Source organism: Diorhabda carinulata, chromosome 3 (assembly GCF_026250575.1).
Source record: "Diorhabda carinulata isolate Delta chromosome 3, icDioCari1.1, whole genome shotgun sequence".
Classification (NCBI taxonomy): domain Eukaryota; kingdom Metazoa; phylum Arthropoda; class Insecta; order Coleoptera; family Chrysomelidae; genus Diorhabda; species Diorhabda carinulata.
In genome coordinates, this window is record NC_079462.1 from 30,149,538 (window position 1) to 30,173,968 (window position 24,431).

General features: G+C 30.6%; 1 protein-coding gene across 2 annotated transcripts in view; it reads left to right on the plus strand.

Moving 5' to 3' along the window:
- The window catches only part of LOC130891736 (protein tincar), a 155,668-nt gene extending 131,567 nt beyond the window's left edge, over positions 1-24,101 (plus strand). The window contains exons 11-13 of one of the 2 annotated variants that reach the window (XM_057796644.1): positions 5,012-5,159; positions 7,678-7,818; positions 8,585-24,101. In XM_057796644.1, coding sequence (XP_057652627.1) covers positions 5,012-5,159; positions 7,678-7,818; positions 8,585-9,271 — 976 coding nt within the window. In that variant the 3' untranslated portion in view covers positions 9,272-24,101. The remainder of the gene's footprint in view (positions 1-5,011; positions 5,160-7,677; positions 7,819-8,584) is intronic. The other variant, XM_057796645.1, reaches the window with a different exon arrangement.
- Positions 24,102-24,431: the final 330 nt, after the last annotated feature.

Genomic DNA, 24,431 nt, shown 5'->3' on the forward strand with positions numbered 1-24,431 from the left:
ACTTATTTCAACATTGAGTTTTCTCACATTTATAGTATTTTTATGACAATTTATCAAACACATGAAAAAGGATTTTTTTTTCTCTTACTAAGCTATAATTGTCGCGATACAATACAAAGTTGATTATCATAATTGTGAATTGGACTGAACCAATAACAGAGTATTTTTTATTAGAAAAAAATTTATCCAAAGAAAAAGGACGATTGTAGTTTATTGATAATCGTTGAATATTTGCTCAAAACTTTGCTTAACAAAATACTGAATCATCGAGATATCAAAACCATGAGTCTTATCTCCTAATCTGACCATTTCGGAAGAATTGCTCGCAGATTACTTATCTATTTTTCACTTTCTAGCAACAATTTCAATCATACCTCAGTATCGTGAAAGAAGAATTAACAGTAAATTATCTCCTGATAATCTTCTTCCTATTATTTCATGGTTGGAATTAGTTTTAATCTTTTTATCTGGTTTGCATCTCAATTTCATGAGCATATGCCTCAACACAAGTGATAAAATGTTCTATGAAGGTGGCTAAGTACTGATTTTCTAGCATGGTTTTAACCTCTGTTACGAGTTGGTCACGGTATGTAACATGACGATGATCAATTTACTCAATTTTTCTGGTACAACAACCGATTTTGAGTAACCTTCACGAAATTACTCCTGTAGTGTAACAAAGTCTGAATGCGGAAAACCAGAGGAACGTGATGGCTGGAGATGGTGCTTCATCACCATAAGTCGAAACGAGTTGATCGGCACACATCAAACTTCATGTCATGTCAGATTTGGCATATTCACTTTAGTGTTGTCACATCTTAACCAGCAGCCCTCTTATACGATTCAAACTGATCAAAAAATTCAAATTGTTGTGTACCAGTTCATTCTTCTAGCTACTAAATAAAAATTTAAAACTTCAGTAATTTGAAAAGATCCACAGTAAATCGAATTTCAGTTTTATTAACTGTTAACTCGTTATTAAGTTTAATTCAACATCTGATGCACTTATTATATAAGTGGAGCCTTTCATACTGATTTGATGAGTTGATTTCTTCAACTACTCCAACGGTATTTTGAAGAAGTTACTTTCATTTTTAATTTTTCTCTAGATTTACTAAATGTATGCTTTGTTTTTGAGAGATTATAATAACGATCCTTGGACAAATTTATGATGTTCTGAAGCTAACCGCTATACCAAATAAAATATTCATGGATTATGATTCATTTTCAGAGCGAAATTGATATCTTCATTATTTTACTTTTTACAAACGCTATATTGATAATATGCTTTATATTTTCACATGTTATATATATATATATATATATATATATATATATATATATATATATATATATATATATATATATATATATATATATACCTATGTCAGCAATCAACTGGGAAATAGGAAATTAAAACGTCACCGCAGATAGTGTTTCTAGATATGCTTCAGTAACATTGCCATAATATATTGGCAGAACGCATTATGCCAAAGGGCTAACATGATATGTATAGTAACAAAATGTCCCTCGATAAAAATATTGACATAAATTCAATTATATGCTAACATAAGTTTATATTTTAATTTCTATTTATGTTATTTCTTTTCGAACTTTGTAAAATGCATTATTTAATACAATTTCTTCCAATTATTTTGTTTTATTTATTCTGACTCTACAAACTGCTTGCCACTATGATCTGATGTACGTTTTGTTAGCCAAATTATCGTCTTCAGAGACCAAACATGTAGTGAGTCCGATTTTCAAAAACGATAGCTTGGTTATCGAAACTCTCGTCAGTGAAGATAATTGTATAATATTGAGTGTTAGTAGAAGGTAATAACCAATAGTATATTTAGTATAAATATAACCAACAGTTCCAGTAGCTAAATCCTCAGTTATTTACTATTTCTCATTTTACTCACAATTCAATTATTCTCTTTTTTATCATCTAAGATATAGTAGTTCATTAAATCCTTAAATAAACGTTCCAAATCGATTATTTAATCACTAAGACAGTAATTAATCATCGCAACAGATTCGAGTTCCTTCCCAGTTCAAAATATCATCCCCTTCCGTAAACTTGGAATCCAAGGAATCCTTTCTCGTAAACAGTTCAAATCCGTAAGCGATTGAAACCTATCTCAAGTAATTCTCTAGAATTATGCAAGACTTAATTGCTAACAAGGCATTGTCTTTCTTGTAAAATTTCAATGAGAAAATTATTATGATAGTTGAGTCTATGGCTATGACCTTCAGATAAAAAATTTTAAGATTTTAACGGTAAACCAGTGCTTCATCTCGTTCTAGACATACCAATCAAATAAAATCGAAAATCGAAAATTATGTGTTTGTTTGAAGAGAACGTTTACTATAATACGTTTGAAGGAGAAAATCTGTCAAAGGGATCGACGACTTTCTTCTTTATGTTGACAAACCTCCGGGTTATAATTTTTTCAATAGTAAACCAGTGCTTCATCTCGTTCTAGATAGACCAATCAAACAAAATCGAAAAGTCTTTGTTCGTTTCAAGGTAACGTTTACTATTCTACGTTTAAAGGAAAAAATCTGTCGAAGGGACCACCGACTTTCTTCTTTGTGTTGACAATGCTCCGTACCATAATTTTTTCAATAGTAAACCAGTGCTTCATCTCGTTCTAGACGGACCAATCAAACAAAATCGAAAATCGAAAATTATTTGTTCGTTTCAAGAGAACGTATACTATAATATGTTTCTATCTTTCAAATATTTCACAAGGTAATCATTGTAATCTTTATATGAAAATGCAAATGATTCTCTTAAATTCTAAATATCAATTCACATTATGCAATTTATTTAACAAAAGTAATAAATTCTATATGTATTTCCGTTCTTATAGTCTTTGAACTATTTTGAAGACAGATATGAAAACATCAATAAAATACACATGTTAAACGTATGACTCACACCCTCTTACGTTACCTATCAAATATATTACTGCAGTAGAAACATTTCCAATTTGTCCTTAATCACTAGTCTCTGCATCCCCAAAATATCACATTGTCTTCAATGCAGTGGCGGGATGTGATCCGTTTTTTTTCCAACCTATAGAATAAAATATTTTTTCTAAAACAGTTAAATTTTCAACCATTTTATAGAAAAAATTTCTAACATCTGACAAGGTAAACAGTTTTCAATCTAGAGGTTGTTCGAAGTTTATAATATCATAGAAGGAAATGCGGCTAAGGGTCGATTGACTGAAACAACATTAATTACAGGTAATTGCTGCTAATTTTTACAACGCAACCTATCCTTAATCCATTCCAAACATCCTTTACTTTAAAATAAATTTCTTCAAAAAAAAACAGATACCTGCAAGATCAAGCGGTGGGATCATAGACTATTAAAAGTAAAAGTGAAGTTAAAGCATTAGATTATATTTACCAGAAAAGACGTAAAGGTTTATTTACAAAAGTACTCTAGTAAGATAGATGAATTGACTCATAGTATGTTGGTTTTAAACTAGAAATGAATTTTTTAACTTTATTTCCTTTCAATAAGTCAGTTAAATGAATTAAATTTGTCTCAAAGTAAAATTAAAACTAAACATGTGAGCTTATGTTTAATATCAAACCTCAAAAATATATATTGGTGCTAGAAATATTCATTTTCGCATTTGAAGCGCTTATTTTAGTTGTTTATGTTATGAACAAAAAATATCAATTTTAGTAAGCATTTCAAATTTGAAAAGGATGTGACGTATTCAAGTACCTCACAATTCCAATCAAAGTTGTATTGGGATGTAAACTCAAACAATGATGCAAAATTAAAAATAGAATAAAAACTTGTAGGCACCAAACTGACAAGTCCAATTACGAAATCTCAATTGAATCGAGAAGCTGAGCTTCATTTGCTTATGATCAATACGTATACAGCGAGAAACTTTCAACTTTTGTATATATACTCCTTCTTTCTAAACTCCATAATGGGGACTTGGCATTAGTGCCGTGAAGCCCTGTTAACACCGCAGCTTTTAGGTCCATTTCGCGAGCGATTGAGTGAATTCGCGTGTGAATTTATGGCAATAATGTGGAGCATGAGGCAAAAACGAAACCGGTAGCGATCGAGAATATAAGGAGCGTTCGCTGTCAAAACTTCTTTATTTCCTATCAATTATTTTTGAGCTGCATTTTCAAACTTAACAAATGTCACATTCTAAAGTAGTAAATGTGTTGGTACTTTCTATAGTTTCTTCTCAAAGAATTACGACGTGAATGCATTATTTATACAAAAAAAGATATTATAATTCAACGAAATTATAGAAAATAATTCTTACAACTTGAATTCATTTTCCACATCTTCATAAACGAATTCTATCATTTTTCTACTAAGGAAGATTCCAACTTAACAATTGATCACAGAACAAATTTCAGGTCTGGCTCGGTTTTAATTTTTGTTTGTGGTGTAGGTGCTACCGGTTTATAACAGTTGCTAAATTCGACCATTAGATAGAAATTTATATTGCAACCACTTCGTATACTATTCTACTGCATTGGATAACAAATTAGGGAGATCCTTCGTTAGGAATTACCAATTCGTAGATTCTTATGTAGCATAATTACTGTAATTATTTATTACAGAAAAAGTCTGGATATAGACAGAAATCAAATTTTTCTACTAAACACACTGTTCACATCCCCACTACAGTTGAGTCTCTGAAGACGGTAACTTGTTTAACGAAACACGCGCAGATTAATTGTGAGTATATTTCTAGAACAATATCCACATCAAAATGTCGGTATTAGTTAGTTCTGTGACCACGAAATACATATTTTATTAGAACTAAAAAATTCTTGCACTTGTGCATAAAACAAGGTGTCTCATTTCGATAATGACATCAACCTGTTTATCCGGAATGAATTTGTACGAAAAATTCAAACTTGCCGTTTTGTCCCTGCCTATTTTATCTGCCATACTTCCTCACAGAAAGACGGCTGTTTTATTGCCTCATATCACTTTATTGTTTTGTAGCACAAAGAGCAGTGTGAGAAGAAGCACCATCCCTGGAATGGACGAAGACGACGGCGATTACGCCACGCTTAGGGAACTACCCCTGCCGCCAACTAATCTCTCTCCGAGAATATCCAACAGTGATGATACCGCTAGTGAAGAGGGAAAGGTGAGTTTCCGGAATTTGTTTTATCGAAATTTGATAGTGGGGTTATGAGCATAGACGTGCCATGGAAACGTGGAATTCAATCTTTTTATGTCTTTTATCGCATGATTGACTTATTTATTTTTACCTAGTTCAATTAAACCTTTTTTGGTGATAAATCGGCGTTGAACAATCAGAAAAATGATAAAAATAAGTCATTGACAGAAAGATTTGTGAAGCAATCTGAATGATAAGCATCAAATAGTGTCTCCAGAAACGTTTTTCATTTCTTCTTTTCTCTCATATTTTTCAAAATGGAAAGCTCTAATCGCGAACAAACGTGTAATAATGAAGAGTTTCTACTGCACGGATTCTTTCGCCATCCTACTGACTGCGCCAATTAAGCTTTCTGTTTCTAAATTTATTTTTGAAAAACATGAATTTATTAAAATGCTAAAGTATAGTACAAAATGTGAATTTTAATCTTAAGTCATTGACAGAAAGATTTGTGAAGCAATCTGAATGATGAGCATCAAATAGTGTCTCCAGAAACGTTTTTCATTTCTTCTTTTCTCTCATATTTTTCAAAATGGAAAGCTCTAATCGCGAACAAACGTGTAATAATGAAGAGTTTCTACTGCACGGATTCTTTCGCCATCCTACTGACTGCGCCAATTAAGCTTTCGGTTTCTAAATTTATTTTTGAAAAACATGAATTTATTAAAATGCTAAAGTATAGTACAAAATGTGAATTTTAATCTTAAGTCATTGACAGAAAGATTTGTGAAGCAATCTAAATGATGAGCATCAAATAGTGTCTCCAGAAACGTTTTTCATTTCTTCTTTTCTCTCATATTTTTCAAAATGGAAAGCTCTAATCGCGAACAAACGTGTAATAATGAAGAGTTTCTACTGCACGGATTCTTTCGCCATCCTACTGACTGCGCCAATTAAGCTTTCGGTTTCTAAATTTATTATTGAAAAACATGAATTTATTAAAATGCTAAAGTATAGTACAAAATGTGAATTTTAATCTTAAGTCATTGACAGAAAGATTTGTGAAGCAATCTGAATGATAAGCATCAAATAGTGTCTCCAGAAATGTTCTTGGTTCCTTTGTTCCCCCATTTTTTTAACTTGAGTTCTATTCTTGTATTCTACTCGTGAACAAACGTTTAATAACGATTGTAAGGGCTCTTTTACCGTCCTACTGACTGCGCCAATTATCTTTTAGGTTTTAAAATTTATTTTGAAAAACACGAATTTATTAGAAGTTGTACAATATAAATTGGTATTTTTATTCTCAGTCAGATTCTATTTCAAAGGATATTATTCATCATTATATTTACACATAAAAAACTGCACAAAGTCTTCTGAAAGAATAATAGCTTATTGAATACAAAATTGTAAAGGTTTTCTATACCTAAGCCGATAAATAATCGCAAATATTTTTGTTAAAATTCGTTTGCACCTTGAGGATGTGATAGAAAGTATGAACTATAGTAGTATACAATATATAGCTTACAAATCAAGCGAAGAAATCCGTTAGCCTTTTTCATATCCTTAAATCAATGAAGAGATTACTCCATATTACTATAGAAGTCCTCACAATATATATATATATATATATATATATATATATATATATATATATATATATATATATATATATATATATATATATATCACTTTTTTTGGATATCAATGTTTACTTGAAAGTTTGAAGTTCAATACAGCAATTTAATAGATGATCTCCTTCGAACTTTGCTTTCAAAACATAAGAAGTTCTCTAAACTTTTTCTACGGCTTCCAATACTTCTGGCAAATTGTTCAAATTCACAGTGAAATTTTCCGCTCGCTAGTTCTTCCACTATTAGATTCATTCCAACATATTTTCCTTAATACTTTGCAGAGTAATGGAGTCGTGATTCGGAATGTTTTTACAGTCAATGTTTGGTTTTTCAACACCGTGAAAAAATTTAATACTCTTTTAAATCATATATAAAATATAGTACCTAGAAGACTTATTTTTTTCGAATATATTTAATGGATGAGCACACTTCATTATAAGGTTGATCATGATATTGTACAACATCTAAGTAATCTACAGATAATTTTTCATGTTGTTGATCATTTCTCCTGTTCAGAGAGCTATCCAAGGTACTGGAAGGTAGTCTGATTTAACCCAAGAAGAAATAGCTACGGCTGATGATCGGGTTGAATACTGTTCACTGGTTTACTATAGTGTACTCGATACCAAGATGTAAGGTGAAGGAAACGCGGTAGAAAACATCGAAATCAAGGGGACAGATATGCTTTGCACAAAAAATAGATCTCCATAATCTATACTTCAATTAATGAAATGTCCTCATGAGACCCGTGCCGAATATCTGAACTTTGTATCAATCTACATTCAATTGTATTTGCATTAACAATAAACTCCATGTATTCATTTTTTAATGTGTTCTTAATGTGCTTTTTTATGGAATTTTTGCACGTCTAACTGAATTGACTTAACTTGCTTTTGGCTTCTTTGCTTCAGCTTTTGGCTTGTGTTCACGACGAACACATAACATATGCTAGCACCAACCAAGATTTTGACCCCCCTGCGGAAACTTTTGAGGAAAGGAGCCCATTACTCGAAGAATCTTCTGTTATTGTTCATAATAACTATGAAAATCAGGTTAGTATGGTTGGAAAAGAGTATTTATATTGGGTAAATCTGAATTACATCTAATAATATTTAGGTGGAAAGTTTCCAAGGTGAAGATAACAATACTCAACGTGGAGATATCAGCGCTAATGTAGATAAATATTTGCCAAATTTTGTTAGATTATTGTCAAAAGTTTTCATTATATTTGAAGATTGTAATTGTGTACTTTGAGCTATCAATCGTAGTTGAGTGATTACAATCAACAATCATTCTTCCTTTTGTCATCCCTAGGTCGTAAAAAATGAATTTAATATGCTTGTACCCATTTTCTGTTCTGTGCTAATATCATCTTTTGATTCGTTGTCTATTGCATTTGTTTTCTTATGTCGGTTATTTTTTCGTTATATGTTTTTCTTGGTCCTTCCCTTTTCCTTCCTATAGTTCTTGCTCTCTTGTTAAATGTCCAAACCAATTTAATATTCTTATATTTATTTCCTTTTGTATTGTTTCTTGTTGTAAGTTGTTTCTTATAATTTCATTTCATATTCTATCCATTCTAGTTTTACCTCCTATTTTTGGTAGGTACTTTATGGTTTCTAATATGAATTTTAAAATTACAACGCCTGCATTTTCTTATTCTATAAATAAAATAGAATTCATAATACACCGTTTAAATAAGATTTTAGCTACCATAACGATTCCAGAAATGATAGAAATCACTAACTGATAAAGAGAATAAAATAAAAATTCATTAAAATATGTATAGTATCAATTCATAAATATCTTTATTTCCAGACACAAATTGGTACAGCACCGCGCTGTATCCGTCGAGCCGATTCTGGAATTATACCTCACGAGGAAATTCCGGGAAGATCCGACTCTGTGAGTACAGAGAGTTCCCATTCACCTCCTGATCTACCTGGAAGTAACCACAGCGAAACCTCCAGTGGTATCCACTCGAATGATAGCGAACAACCGGCTCCGAAAACTGAAAACATCATCAATATCACAGAAAACCCAGCTGACAGTCAAGAAAGTACAGTCGTTATACGTCGAAAATCGATGAGACCAAATAAAACTGACATAATAGCCCCAGCTATACTTGAAGAGGATCCTTACGGAAGATGTACCAATATGCGTATGACTTCTTTCACAGACAAAAATAATGCGCAATGTTCAGCAACACTTCCTCATTATCCAACACAACCGGTTCAAAATATTTATCCGAATTGTTCCACGATGCCTCTACCGCAACATTCTTCTAACGTTCAAGCTAACATGGTGAACGGAAATAGCTGTAATGTATATCCAAGACACCACACTACTATACCTACACATCATAACGGCGTCAAATTGATTTCGAGCCCCCACAATCCTTATGTTAAAAGACTGCATCCCAAAGTAGGAGAAGGGATTAAATATGAACCAATTTATACTGCTATTAATAGAAAATCCGGTGAATTATTTCACTATACTTCGTAAAACAAGGATAGTACAGTTTATAAAGGGTTGGTCAATGTATCAGCACAGTATTACTACAAAAATTTGATCTGAATGTATTAGAAATTTTCTAGATCAAGTAAACAGTCGAATCATTCCAAACACGAACAGTCTATTCTATCTAACATGGTTATGGTCAATATAGAGAAATAATCAAATTATTGACACTGATTCGTCTCGATTCAACTTTATACAGATTAAAGCTTCATCGAATGTCAGACCTCAAATACCAATTTTATAATCTTTACTTTAAAACTTTATAACCTAGCCTTGGACTAATTGTTTTAAATTGAAATCTTTTTCTGAAATATTATGCTTTAAAATTTAATCCAAACAAAGCGGTAATAAGTTGTAATTTTTCTTTTATTTTGATCAATTTACAAATTGTGAATTTATAGTACGGTCAATTCAGCCCAAAAAAGAGTTATGAAGCTACGAAAATTTCGCATGCATATAAAAACTAAAAAGAATGTTCGGAACTCTATTATAAATGATTCCCAAATTATGAGAGTTGATTTATAATGATCGTATTTTGTTCTATGTCGCAATTTTCTAATGTTCCCAGAAGCTTAATCTTTATAAATTATAGTTTATTATTATAGTTTTTTGATGACCAAAATCATGATTAATGAATTTGTGTCATTCATAGACGATGTGCAATGAAAATGGCTGATCCATAAACTTTGCTCTCCTTAGCCGTAAAATGGTTGTGTAGCTATAGCTGAATCGGAAATCACAATTTTAAGAGATTAGGAAATGGAAATTTCGGAGATATGGGAAGAGAGTGGGTAAGTAGGACAGGAAAATCAATGTCAGAACGTTAAATTCCATTCCAATTCGAGTAATTTAGATTGAAAAAGAGGGTCAACGTCAGAATATGAGACAAAAAGGTATAAATTTATAAAATCCTTTATTTTTGGAATGTTGAAAGTTATCTTAAAGATCCTATAAAGTATCGTTTTCAAGATATTTATAGTCAATGATTACTAAAACATCTATTTCTAATTGCATTCTAATTTATCTTGAAAATAGTAACGAATTTCATTTTTTGAGATAAAAGTCATAAATACCGATCAAACCCTGTAGAAACAAACACGATTTAGTTGATTTTACAAAGCTTATTTTGTGGTCAAACAGCTTAATAAAATATCATTTACTTTATGAATATGACTTAATCTCTATTGAAGTAAAATACCGTGTGCTATATAAATAAACAGAAAATGAGAACGATTCGCAATTTACATTAAAGCAGCTCAAATATATAATCCTAATATGTACCAAGACTCAAACAACGATATAAAAATTTTTGAAGACCGGTTACGAATTGTCTGCAGCAGTAATTATGAGAAGTCTATGATGTGCAGTTGAAAAAAATTCCATCCACTTCCAAGTAAAATATTTGATAACATTCTTAAGAAATGCCAGAAATTTCAATTCAAAAAGTTATAATGAAAAATTGCTCATTTAGAAATTCATTAATAATAACTCATTAGAACATTATTTTTCTTTATTTTATTTTCAACTTGAAATTCAATTAATATAATTAAGAACGTAATGAAATATAATTAAATTACCCAATCCAATAATTTCTTAATTACAGGAATAAAAAATTAATACTACAAATACATATTATATAAATAATAAATATTATCAAGTATTATGTATTTATTGTTGAATAATGGATTTTAATTTAATTTAATAATGAATTTAAACTTAGAGTGAATTGGAAAATATTTCAAACAAACCGTTGTAGATTTTATTTCCAATATTTTTTATAATAGTTACAATAGGTCATTGAAAATGTAGGACCTTCAATACCAAATTTCATTAGGCTGCTCAGACAACTTTTACGACACTAAATTGAGGAATTTTGAAAGATTATTGCTTATTATCTTGCAATCAAAGATGAAACTCTAAATAAGTCCGAGCTGTTGTGAGATGGTGATATTATGTCACCTTTTTCATGGATTAACACTAATTCGGGATTAATATTTCCTAAATTGTGATATTCTAGAAAAACAAATTCAAAGAACACAAACTGTTTTTGACGCAACCAAGCAAGCGTTCATAAGATAAATGTTTCGAAAATTGGTTCTGGTTTCCGAAATCTTCAATAAATTCGTTAATCTACTATGTTTCACTATTAACAATCGTTCATTAAATCAAAAAATACAGAGTGTTTATAAATTCATGAGACAACATTCAAAAAGTGATTTCTCCTCTAAAATTAAGATGGGTCATTCCTATAACAAAATTTCTTCAAAGGTAATAATAGAAACTTGAAATTGTTATTTTTTATTTTAATTTTTATTATTTTTCTCAATATTTCTCTTACATCATACGGGGGTGAATTGTATTACATTTTACATCTTTACTGTTTTCCATTCCAATTATAAATTATGGTGTTCATTTTTTCTGTACAACTGTTTTGGAATAAAAATTAGGAATAAAAAAATATTTTCAAATAGGACAAGAATTTTAAATTATAATTTAATTAGACCAGGGCCGGATTAAGATTTATAAGGACCGGGGCTAAGATAATGACGGGGCCCCCTTAAGGAATTCGGAAACCCGGAAAAATTCACAAAATAATATCAATACGTTAGATTTGTTGTATCAACACATCAAAAAATACAGAATGATTTCCAAATGATGGGGCCCTCTTGGACCTGGGGCCCGGTGCTATAGCCCCCCCCAAGCCCCTAGCTTAATCCGGCACTGCATTAGACTTCATCTTCAAAAAAAAGTTGTGACAGGAGTATTGAAAAAATACTCGCAGTTAGTCTTCCGTGAGGTCCCGAAAATTACAGAATTTCAAGTTTCTAGCATCACTGAACTTTTAGAAAATAAAACTTAATTCTAGTTACCACCTTTTAAGGGTGATATGTCCGAAAAGGGTAAACTGGGAAAATTTTGTTATAGGAAAGACACATCTTAATTTCGAACGAGCAATCATCTCCTAAATCCTATGAATTTAGAAACACCTTGTATAAATCAAAATTGAGCAGGAGTCTTTTATATTAAGTTTTTATCTGTTCTAATCTGACAGTTGCACCAATTTATATAAAAACGATTTCCTGATAACAACTTACTTTTTCTCATAACGCTCAAAACTGGTATTCCGATATGATAATTATTACTTTCCATTCAGCTCTAGCTAATTTATTTAATTATATTGGAAGATATACGTCAAGTCTTATACATATACGCGCACTAGTCAAAAGGTCATACTTTTATAGATTTATTTAGACAAATTTTTATATTTTGTAAAATCGTTTTTAGGCAAATATCATTATAAAAATATGTGACATTAGAATTGTTGTAGCCTGTATTTATTGAAAATCATTATGGAAGTTTCCAATTGCTGCAAACTTATTGTAAAAGAAATCAAGTATTTGTGGATTCAGTGAGGGTACTTAAATAGTACATTCTTGTGAAAAAATACTTCTCTCATTCTTAAAACAGTATTTTTTACCCTTTTCGCCGTACTCAACAATTTTTAGTTATTTTTAAAACAGTCATATGACTCTGGACAATCTGTTTCTAAATAAATTCTCTTGATTTTAGATCTTGAATATAGATAATTAAATTAATCAATAGATCACTACAAACATGAATATGAAAAGATATGTTTCAATATAATTATACAAATTGTCAATTTTGGTAAAGATCGAAGTTCGAAACTTCTATTCTATTTATAAAGTTATATGAATCGGGAGCTCACTTTTCATATCAGGGAAGCCTGGTTCTTTTCTTCCCGCTACTTTACATTAAAATAGCAGAGAGTTTATTACTAACAAGTTTTTTTATTGAGAAATTCGTCAGAATCTACGCTTTTTGTAATAAAATCTAATGAGAAATATTAACTTACTCTTTTGGTATATATTAAATAGTATAAAATGAACTTACATGATAGGAAGTACTATAATTTAGAATATATTTGGCAACCCAATTGCGATCTCACGTCACAAATTGGTTTTTAATTCAAAAAAGTTGTGAAATGTGTTTACCAGTATAATCAAAATCGACAATTCATCTACTACCCAATTTTAAAAACCAAAACGTGTATTTATCTTATACGTGTGGATATTAATAGAAAATTTGCTAATTATGTGATATATTACATAGTATTTCGAAAATTAAAATGTATTTGATTGACAAATCATACATACAATACTCAATTTTTAAGTTCCTTCTTTCCTACTTTCAAATTTGAAAGTCTAATACATTTCAAATTTATTGCTATTCATTCTTTAATCCACGAATATACTACTCTAAATCCTGTTATTCTAAATTATTTTGCCAAAAAAACCCAATAGTCAAATATTAATAATATAACAAGAAATTTGTTTTAATTTGCTTTCAAAAGATTTACCACCATATAATCCGTTCTTTCCTCATGTAAGACGATATTAATAGCGAAGCCTACGAAGTGAAAATAAACGTTTCACAATCTATTACCTTCGTAAACCGCCTGGTTTTTGCAGTACTGATCCTATTAGTTTGTAAATTAAGTTTTGATTTAATCCTTTCGTTCCTTATAAGCAGGTATCATATTACGGGAAAATAGAACCAGAAAGGAGAGAACAAAAACAAACAAAGCGTTTCGTGAAACAATTTTTCCATTATAACAATTTCGTTTGTGTCTGAAACACATTCAGAGGATTTGAATCGAATTGTTTTTAACGCAGTCTGTTAAGCTACGTTCACACGCTTGCCTAGGGTTGGCAAACGTAAAGTCCCAATGCTTTACAAAAGATGGATAGTTAGTGTGCAGACAAACATGGCGGATAATCTTCGGGTTCCTTACGCACGATTCACTTTAATATACCTCGAGTAAAGCAATAGTATCGTCGCCAACATGTTAATACATTGCAAGCGGTTACTACTTACTCAGTTTGATCTGCATTAAAAAACCGACGATTGCCTTGATCGGTTTGAAGCTCAAAAAAGCCAAACCAAACACTACGTTAAACGCTTGTGTTTTTAGACACTTGTGGAGGCTTTCCAAGCATGTATACATAACATAATAACTGTATGCCAAAAATTTTGATAAAATATGCCCACATATATGCACTAAAAATGTCGAAATATGCTCAAAATAAACACAAAAACGAACGTTGACATTTTAATAGCTGCGGATACCTATGAATGGAATTTGTATATAATTGTCACAAAACATGAGACACTTTCTATGGAACGAATGAACGTTTTTCATTTACAGAATTACCAATTTTACATGAAACTTTTAATGTATCCGTTTTTTTGTTTTTCTAAATTGTAGTTTTTACCACAAAACTTGTTTGTTGAGTTTCCAATGAAACTTTTGTTCAATATTTATTATTATTTACTGTCTTCAGCATTAAACTCTAAAACCTGTTTCTTCATTACTACTTCTATTCCAACCCCACCTAGTCAATAATTAAAGGGACTTTTGACAAATAATTTTTGTACACTACTAATTATAACATTTACATCATAAAATTTACATCAAATTTCTTCGGCTACTGTGATGCATCCATAAACTAAACAAATCACGTGAACTAAATTGAGATAAATTATTTTCAGTTATCGCCCAGCTTTGACAATGTTTTCTCGAACTGTCGGCATGGTATTTAATAAGATTCAGTAGGTTTCTCTTCCTACATGGGTCCTATTATCAATTTACAATAAAACCCTCACAATAAAATTTATTGATTTTATATTATATTCTTTATATCTTTTAGAGTATCGCTGTAAATATGAAGCATATAGTTTTTCCTTGATGTAGTTTCATCGGTAACACTCTTCTTGAAATATTTTTCCAAAAAACTTTTGAAGACCAAATTTTGTAGTATTATCAGGGGTATATTTACACAAATAATCGCCTCTAAGCGTAATTGGATTTCTTCCGTATCGTTCATCTTGCAGCATTTTGACTTGTGTCGTTCTTTCCCTACATGTATCAATCGTATTCTGCTTGCTACGACGCCGTCTCCCTACGGTGGTTGGTGATCCAAATGGCTATTGTCGCACGAGAAACCGCAGCTCTGAACATTCTTATAGAGGTCTCTCCGAGCCATCTGCGCAAGTTTTTTAGTCATGAATTTTGTCTACGTCCGACCGACCGTTTTCCTTCGATCTTACCTTCTATTAGGCGAAGAATCTTATATGGCTTGCCTATCATTATATGTCCTATGTACTGCAATTTTCTCTCCTTGATTGTCGTGAAAAGTTCTTTATGTTTACCCAATTGCTGTAGGACCTCTATGTTTGTGTTATGTCAAAGATATCCGCAGCATTTGCCTGTAGGCGAACATTTCAAACGCAGCAATGTTCTTCTCTGTGACCTCATCCATGGTCGGTCCAACTTTCGCATCCGTACAGAAGAACAGAATTTTCCACGCTTGCTCAATTCTTGATCTGATTTAGAGTTTTGGGTCGCATTGCTGGTTGACGAGCGTGCCCAGGTATCTTCTTCAATCGTATTAAGACAACCAAATTTGAATTAAGAAGAATGAGATAAAGATTGAATCATTTCGACACAAATTCTTTCGAATATACATATATATGTAATTTTTTTAGAAATATGTATGAATTATGCATTTAGCTCTAAAAACACCAGTCATGCTCCATTCAGGTCAATGCTTTTATTAAATACTCATACTACTTTAAATATTTTTCCTCCACTGGTTTGTAACTGTATGCCTCCTACTTTAAATTATCAAAACTTTGTTAATTTTATTTTCTATTTTCAAGTTTCCAAGTCATAGAGAGTTATTAATTCATAGAATCTTTAATTTTTCTATGTATAAGAAAGTTTGAAACATTTTAACACAGAAGGTCTTCAAACTCAAAGAATGTCATCTTGTTTTTTCTGAACGAAAACAAATCTAGGGTGGAATGAATTTATACACTGCCATAGTTTAAGACCAGCTCGACGTGTCGATTTGCAGGCTACAATAAAGTTTAATGTCACTCGTTTCGACCATATAAAAACTTATAAATATCTCTTTTCATATCACCGGCAAGCAACAATAATACTCACAGTAATATAAACATTTTCGTATAATACAGTAACATTCAAATAAAATCATAAACAATAAGGCGTAGGCGTAATAATAGCTTTTATATGAAAGTTTATTATTTATTCAAAATGTAACAGTTATAATATTTATTATAAACAGATAAATGTGATGCTCACTCTATGTCTATCAAATTTATTGTTGGTTACATATTGGAAATTTACATTTTTCAATTTTCTACTAATATGTTTCAAATTTATTGAAACAACGAACAGAATTTCAAATTTGTAACTCATTCTCTCTTGAACACTTTAATCGATTTTAACTTTTTTTCAATTTCTCAGATGATAAATGTTCACATGCCTTTCTTAATTATATACGGGGGTGAACAGGAAGTAAGCTTTTATTAAGATCAATTCATTGATTGAATAATTCACAGAGGAGGATGTTTACGAACACCAGATGTTGTTTGATGTTTTCGTAACATTTGCTATATCGTTTGAGACTTGATCCATGTGACATTTTCAATACATTGTCCTAGTAGACCAAAGTCGATAATTTTTGGAACCAAAAAAAAATAGTTGTAGCATGAAACCCATTGGAAACGGAGGAGAATATGATGAAAATGAAAGGAAAAATAATTTACGGGCGATCTAAGGTCGGGAAGCGATAAGAGGTGAGTTTTTAAAGGATAAAAAATAGTTTATCTCGATTTCCGTCAAACACAAGTCTTATGGAAAGAAGTGAAATAGCAAATTTTTAGGTAATAAGGAGATCTATAACGTTTATTTACACTTTTTTCACATAACCTCAAAATTCATGTGAAAAATTCAAAAAACGTTTTTAGTTTGATTTTTTATCTTTTTTTCTATGAAATTTTGAGAAAAGTTGCCTTTCTATGTCCCATATACACGGTAATTTATTTGATTTGAAATATGTATTTTTCACGTTATTTTGACATAATATCGAAAAAGCACCCTAAATTTCGAACGAAAATTCTCCCGTCAAAAAATCTGCTTTTTTTAAAAAGTCGGTGGGATTTTTATTCGTTGAAATCTCTACTTTTTGATGGTGTAAAAACATATTACTATTCCCTTGATAAACTTTCTCAGAGAAGGCAAAAAACAAGAATAAAAATCTGGCACCCGAATTTTTTCTTTAATCATTATGTACAATTTGCAGTTATTCATTAAATTTTTTCACTCTCATTACACGAAAAACGTGAGATTCCATAGAGATAGAGATAAACAGAAGTAATTGGAGTGTAAAATTTTAATAAATATATGAAAATTGTACATAATGAAATATTCTAATACGATGTTTTTTCTTTTTTTTGCCTTTTCTGAGAAAGTTCATCAAGGGAATAGTAATATGTTTTTACACCATCAAAAAGTAGAGATTTCAACGAATAAAAATCTCACCAAGCTGATATTTTGACTGGAAAATTTTCGTTCGAAAATTAGGGTGCTTCTACGATATTATACCAAAATAATTTGAACAAATAAATATTTTAATCTAAATAAATTACAGTACATTTGGTACATAAGAAAATAAGTTTTTATCAAATTTCTAGATTCTTGTTTTTTTGAATTTTTCACATAAATTTTGAGGTTATGTGAAAAAAATGAGAATACAAAAGTTGTAGATCTTCTTATTACCTAAAACTTTGTTATTAGACTTTTTTCCATAGGACTTGTAGTTTTGCCTGAAATCAAGATAAACCGTTATTTACCCTTAAAAACTCTTTCCCTTCCCGGCTTCAAATCGGCCTTAAATTATTATTCCTTTCATTATTATTACAGTCTCCTCCTTTTCCAATAGGTTTCATCCTACTATTATGTTTTTCTCGCTTTATTATTATTAAATGCGTTTTTATTATAGTCAAAATAGTTGAAGAATGTAAATTTCTAAATTGTTAAGCAACCAAACTTCGATTAGGTTAGTGACTAATACGTAAGCTAGATTTAGTTTGTCAATGTACCTTTTTCCGAATATTAAGTCCAAACAGAATTATCAAAGTTCTTAATAGAATTTCAGAAAAATTTTAATTAATTCTTAGATATTTTTCTGAGAACAAAATATAACAAACAATGATAAGACTGAAATAAGTAAGATCACAATTTTTAATCTTTGAAGATAACCGAATGTCTCATGTAGAGAATAACTTTTTAAAGAACTATTCCTCTGTGAAAATAATCCAGAGATTTATTTGGTCATTATGAATAGCGATTTAAAGTAACAGCTATAATAGAAATCTCATATCTAAATATTGAATTTGATTTAGATGCCAAACTGATAGAGAAGAAACATGTGTTATTACAGATACTTTTCTATTGTAATAAAAATTTAAAAAAAAAATATGAAAGATAAAAGTAAAAGATCCAAACATACAAAATACGAGAAGTTTGAACTAACCAGATTTAGATTTGTTCCAGTACATAATAGAATAGATGGAACTGAAAGACAGAATTGATGCAGTAGGGATGGATAAAACCTTTATAGAACCTGAGCCCTTCTGTTGTACAGGATACCCTACAATTAGAAAAAGGATTAGATAGGAAAAATGTTCGTTACTAAACCAATCTACAGAACCTCGGTCTTTACCTTTAACCAAAAACAGATCTAAAAACAATCTATTAATATTAATAAGAGTCTAGTCGGGATATTGCGAACTCTTATTATTCTTTACTTTAGCAGATATTTCCATTCTATATTATGAGTTTTTCAAAAGAATTGGGATTTATACATCAGCTATAAACACTGAACATCCTCTAGTGCCACAATAAGAAAAGGGGACACACCCTCTATATATACAAACACAACGAGAGATAAAAAGAAGAATGTGCTAGCAATATAAAGAAAAAAAACAAACACTTGAAGAGAAAAAGGAATTTTTTTAAAACAATCATTACTAAAGCAGCCAGCAAAGCCAGTAGAGGAGAAGCAGAGTAAAGAAATTAGAATAATTGTTAAAAAAACTCAACTATTTGCGACGAAATTTAGTTACAACAAAAATATTAAGTAGCTAATGCTAAAGAATGAGAAAGTATCGGAGAACAAAAATTATTTGACTTAAAAAAGATGGAAGATAAAAAATAATCAGCATCGGTACAAGAACCTAAAAAAAGAGAAATAAAAATCATAACAAAAACCGAAGATATACTAGCAAAGATGAAAGTACATTTTCAAACACTACTAGGACCATATGAAACAGATTAAAATGAAACACAAACAGTAAACATAATGAGCTCGCTCCCCTACGGATGAGATGGAACAAGTAGTCGAAACTAAAATATCGAAAAGAGATGACAACATAAAAACAGAAATGTATAAGAGACCAGAAAAAATCAAAACCATTTGTAAATGGAGTTAAAAATGGAGAGATACATCTGTGCTATCTAAACTCAACGAAGAATGTAACCTAACCATTTTTGTGGGTCCTAATTATTGAATGATTATTAATTTTGTGGTATCGTCGAAAATTTAAACATCATCTTTTAGTACCGTTTCGCAATATGATACTTTTAATAATTATGGTCAACAAAATGGTAGTTAAAGGTCTTTTCACACTTAGCAGACTGTCGTTTAAACGATTTCTAATATGTAGTTAACACCGACATGAAAGTTGGATCTTTTTACATTCACCCGGATGACGGATATCGAGTAACTAATAGCAGACCTTCATTCAGTACAGGTTTGCGTTGATTGGTGCAACGCAATAAGCTTGTAGCGTTGATGATATTGTACATACATTTAAAGAAGAGGAGAAAACTCGTTTCATCCAATCAATATTAGAAGAGAGGAGGTTGCGCATTATTTTCACTTATTAAAGCTTTGAGAAACGATGTGGATAAGTCTTTAACTATTTCAGGATAATTTCGATATATCGTTCTGTAATCTCTTCGGTTTGGTTCGTTCAACCGACATATTGGTGGTCGTTCTTTCCCAGTGAAAGTGCCGTCTTTTCCTCGCACATCAAGTATCGATATTTGTCGGTCAAGTGTGTTTACTCTCGCATACTCTTCGTCTCTTGTAATGTATGCGGCGCCGTTTATACGACAGTCGGCTAAGTGTGAAACGGCATTAATACTAATAGGTTGATCGCGTAAATGGTAATAATGTTTCTTTTCTATAAGGTTCATTTTTATCATAGCCTAGCTCGCTACTATAATAGTTTGACTTTTTGTTGTCATTGTTTACTGAATAAATTATGCTAGCTACGAGAAATAACAGGGTGTATTAGCAAAAATTAGAAACGATATCACCTCATAATACCATCTTAGTACTAATAAATAATATCCTAGAAATGCAGAAAGTTGATATAATATGATAAATATTGTAGCTCGCATTCTATGTTGTATATTGATATCAAACATATTCATAGCGCTGTGTAAGTGATCCCTTTTTGAATAAATGGACAATTTTTGTGATGTTACAACATATCTTTGAATATTTTCTCATTTTTAATAGAGGTCTCTCAGGATTAGTTTACAAATAACATTGACAATAATATAAGAACTAAGAATTGTCGCCTTTTTAGCATAAATAAACACAAATTTTTGAAACTTTTGATACAATTTTCTTATAAAAATTAGTAGAAAATGATAAATAGTATATATTTAGGGAAATAATCCTGTAGTTTTTATGTGGAGAATGGATTTAAATAAATTTAAGATAAGTTCAGTAGCCTTAAATCAGTTTCATAAGACAAATTTTTTGTTTTAAAAAGATGAAAATTAAATTTTTGAGTAACAGTGAAAAAATAGTGATAAAGAATATGATACTAACGCCATTTATTTAGACTTTAACAACACATTTTTAAAACAGTGATTTAAAAAAAACCATTTTCCATGTAAACTATATTTGGCACTTACTTTTTAAATATTATGCGTAAGTATCTTGCACACATCTTTTTAGATAACGCACTTTATTAGAAGATATCTTAATATATGTGTTTTTGAAACATTCGCTAATAAATTAGTGTAAAAAGTATCACAGTCTTATGAAAATAAGCATCAATTGTATAGTGAAAGTTCCATAAATCTGTATTACCAAACGGTTTTATTGAAAATACTATTTGCTAAATCATTAAAGCATTATTTTAAATTTTTATTTGTCCACATTAGTGTCCCGTGGAAAGGTTAGTACATGAATTCCAAACAAAAATTAATTTTAGTAACAAATATACAAGTTTAAAGTGAAAAATACCAACACTATATACGAGTACACTTGTAATAATATCAAAAACATATAAACTTGAAATAATTTAATCTCGAAATACTCATTTTCATTCGATTCAGATTCAAGAGCTTGAAAGAATTTAACTCTTAACTTTAAACGAAGCTCCTTTTGATTGGAACCCTGACATTCAAAAGGCTGTATAATATCTTTAAAAGAACTTTATTATCAGAAGAAATATACTAGGCAGCTTATGTCTACATAATTGCCTTGGACATAGAAGCATTGGTCATATCTGTGAACAATATTCTCTCCATAAAATGCTTCTGCCAATACCTGGATGTGAATTGATACGGTTTCTTTGAGGTCCTTGTCAATTTAGAAACTTAGGTCTCATTTCTGCTTCGATTGAGACAAAACAGTCGTTAGATCGAGACTTTATGGTGGAAGTCTCTAACTACAAACATTTTCGTGGTTCAAAACAATGCTAAAAATCAGCATGCCTCCTAGTTTATGTTTAGTTACTGTTCAAAAGTTTCACAATAGAAATCTGCATCAATTGTTGTCCAGAACTCCACAAATAACTTTTTGGTTTTGTCCTAACGTTAGAGGTTTGTTTAAACTTTGATGGATGTGTGAGTATCTATTTTCATGACTTTAAAAAATGGAATACTCCAACTTATAGCCCTTCGGTTACTTTTGTGGTTGTCTGCCACCTCTGTGAGACACAACCAGCGTATAGTTTTTATAGTTTTTTCTCACTCTTCAGTAATTATATGGAATATCTCTAAACTTTCGTAAATTAAGAAACCTGACTTGTACAGTGGGTGTGTGTAACTTATAGTCCTTATAGTCCCCGTTATCTTCATCCTTGTCAATAAAACCATAGACCTATTGGCAGAAATACGTGAAGGTATAAGCGAAAGTTGATTTTAAAATTTTGTATCTGATCCACGATATGCCGGACTATATCATATAAGCTTCAGGTTTTAGACCTGGCAGTCGTCGAATGTACCAAACTTTTGTTTCGATCTTATTTTAAGGAGTCTCTGTTTTTTGCTGTTATCTAATGTTTATTTTCGTTATTTGGCAAATTATAAATGCACAAAGGTTTGTATTTTCAAACAAAAACCTTGGTAATACAAAAGTGATTTTGGACAAAATATAACAATTTTGTGAATTCTGTTTGGACAAATCTGTAAATATGATTTTTGCTTAAACTGAATAAAACGATGTATGTTACCTTACAGTTGACCTATGAAATGTATGAATATATTTTTTGTAAGATTGATACCATCTGAACCAAAAATTGTGCTAAATCCCGCATATAAATGTACACCTCCGCTTTTACTTTTTCGTTGACGCGAATACGACAAATTTTGGTTCGGTTTGTAACTAAAAGTGTTAATTTTTTGAAAACGTGCGCCCTAATTTCCACTTGTTAATTTTTGTTAAATGAAATACAGATCTAGTCAGATTTTATTCTATTCGTCGACGAATTGAACAGCTGATATTCTTATTCATAATCACACAATAAAAAACGATGGAATTTTTAGTTTAAAACGTTCTCAATAAATTTGTTTGATGAACTGAAAAAAAAAACTGCGTAATATTCTAGAGCTGAGACGAAATAAAAGAACGGGAATGCTGCAATTGGTGGACCTATGTCTTTACTGTACATATTGGGGTAGTGCCATTATTGCAAGCTAGTTTGAAATAATTTTCCAGGGTGTGAATATTATGTATATTCATCTTATCATAGTAATGTTTTTCCCTGATCTAGATAAAACATAGAAATACTCTCATGCTCAAGAATTCCATTGGAATATGCATATATAGCAATTGCAATTGCCTAAAATTTTCATGGTGGATTTAGAGAGTGTTTCTTAGCTGCAAAATCAAACAATCCTTGTTCCGGTACTGAACAATTAAATTTTGAGGACATTACTCTAAAACCAAACGAAATTCGAATTAATGAAAATTAAAACTTCAGACGAGGAACCTGATTTCTCTTATGACGATAGTATATATTTAGATTTTATCTTTGCAATCATATAATTTCAATTGTCGTCCTTCTAACTTATCTCAAATATAGTTTAGTAGTATCAAGTATATCTATTGATTAATATACTAGAATCCTATTATGAATTGTGGGGTTAGATCAAGTTATTCTACACACGTTGCTACTCATTTGAAATCAATTACTGGCACAAATCGTTAACTGGTCACCGTTAAGTCACTACCAATATTATTCAATAGAACCTAGCAGACGGCGCTTCTAGTTAGTAACCTTAGTAACTAGTAGCACCGCCTGTTATGTTTCATTAAATAGCATTGGTAATGACTCAACGAGGACTAAGTAGTTAGTGATTCGTGTCAGTTATTGCTTCCAAATGAGTAGCTGCGTATGTAGAAGGCTTCAGATTAACCTTTAGAAATTTTCAAACAAACTAATATTATGAATACGGATATCGTTTTTTGATTCGTAAACAATAAATTTATTGTAATTTATACAAACTCTATTAATATATACCTACTTCCAATCTTTATCAGTATGTAAAAAAGTGATATTCCTATGGTGTTTATAGTTTCTATGTTGCATCACTATAATAAATTATTATTTATTGAAACAGTGTTTCACTTGTGAACCTAAATATTCCCTCAAACATTCATTCAATCAACATATTTACCTCACTATTGAAACCATTTGGAACTAGTTTGTGCAGTCCTAAATAGTGAGTGGATTAGAAGAAGCCAGAATTTAAAGAATGATCTCCAGAATAAAAACAATGCAATGTAATGAATTTACTATATATAAATAATTGAATGTTTAGAGTTTTTTTAACACAAAATATTTAATGAACTTGTTCACATTTCTCACTTATTGTAGATTTCAAGCAAGCCTAATAGTAGTAGTAGTAGTAGTAGTAGAAAAAAGATTAGAGCTCTGAAAGAACAAG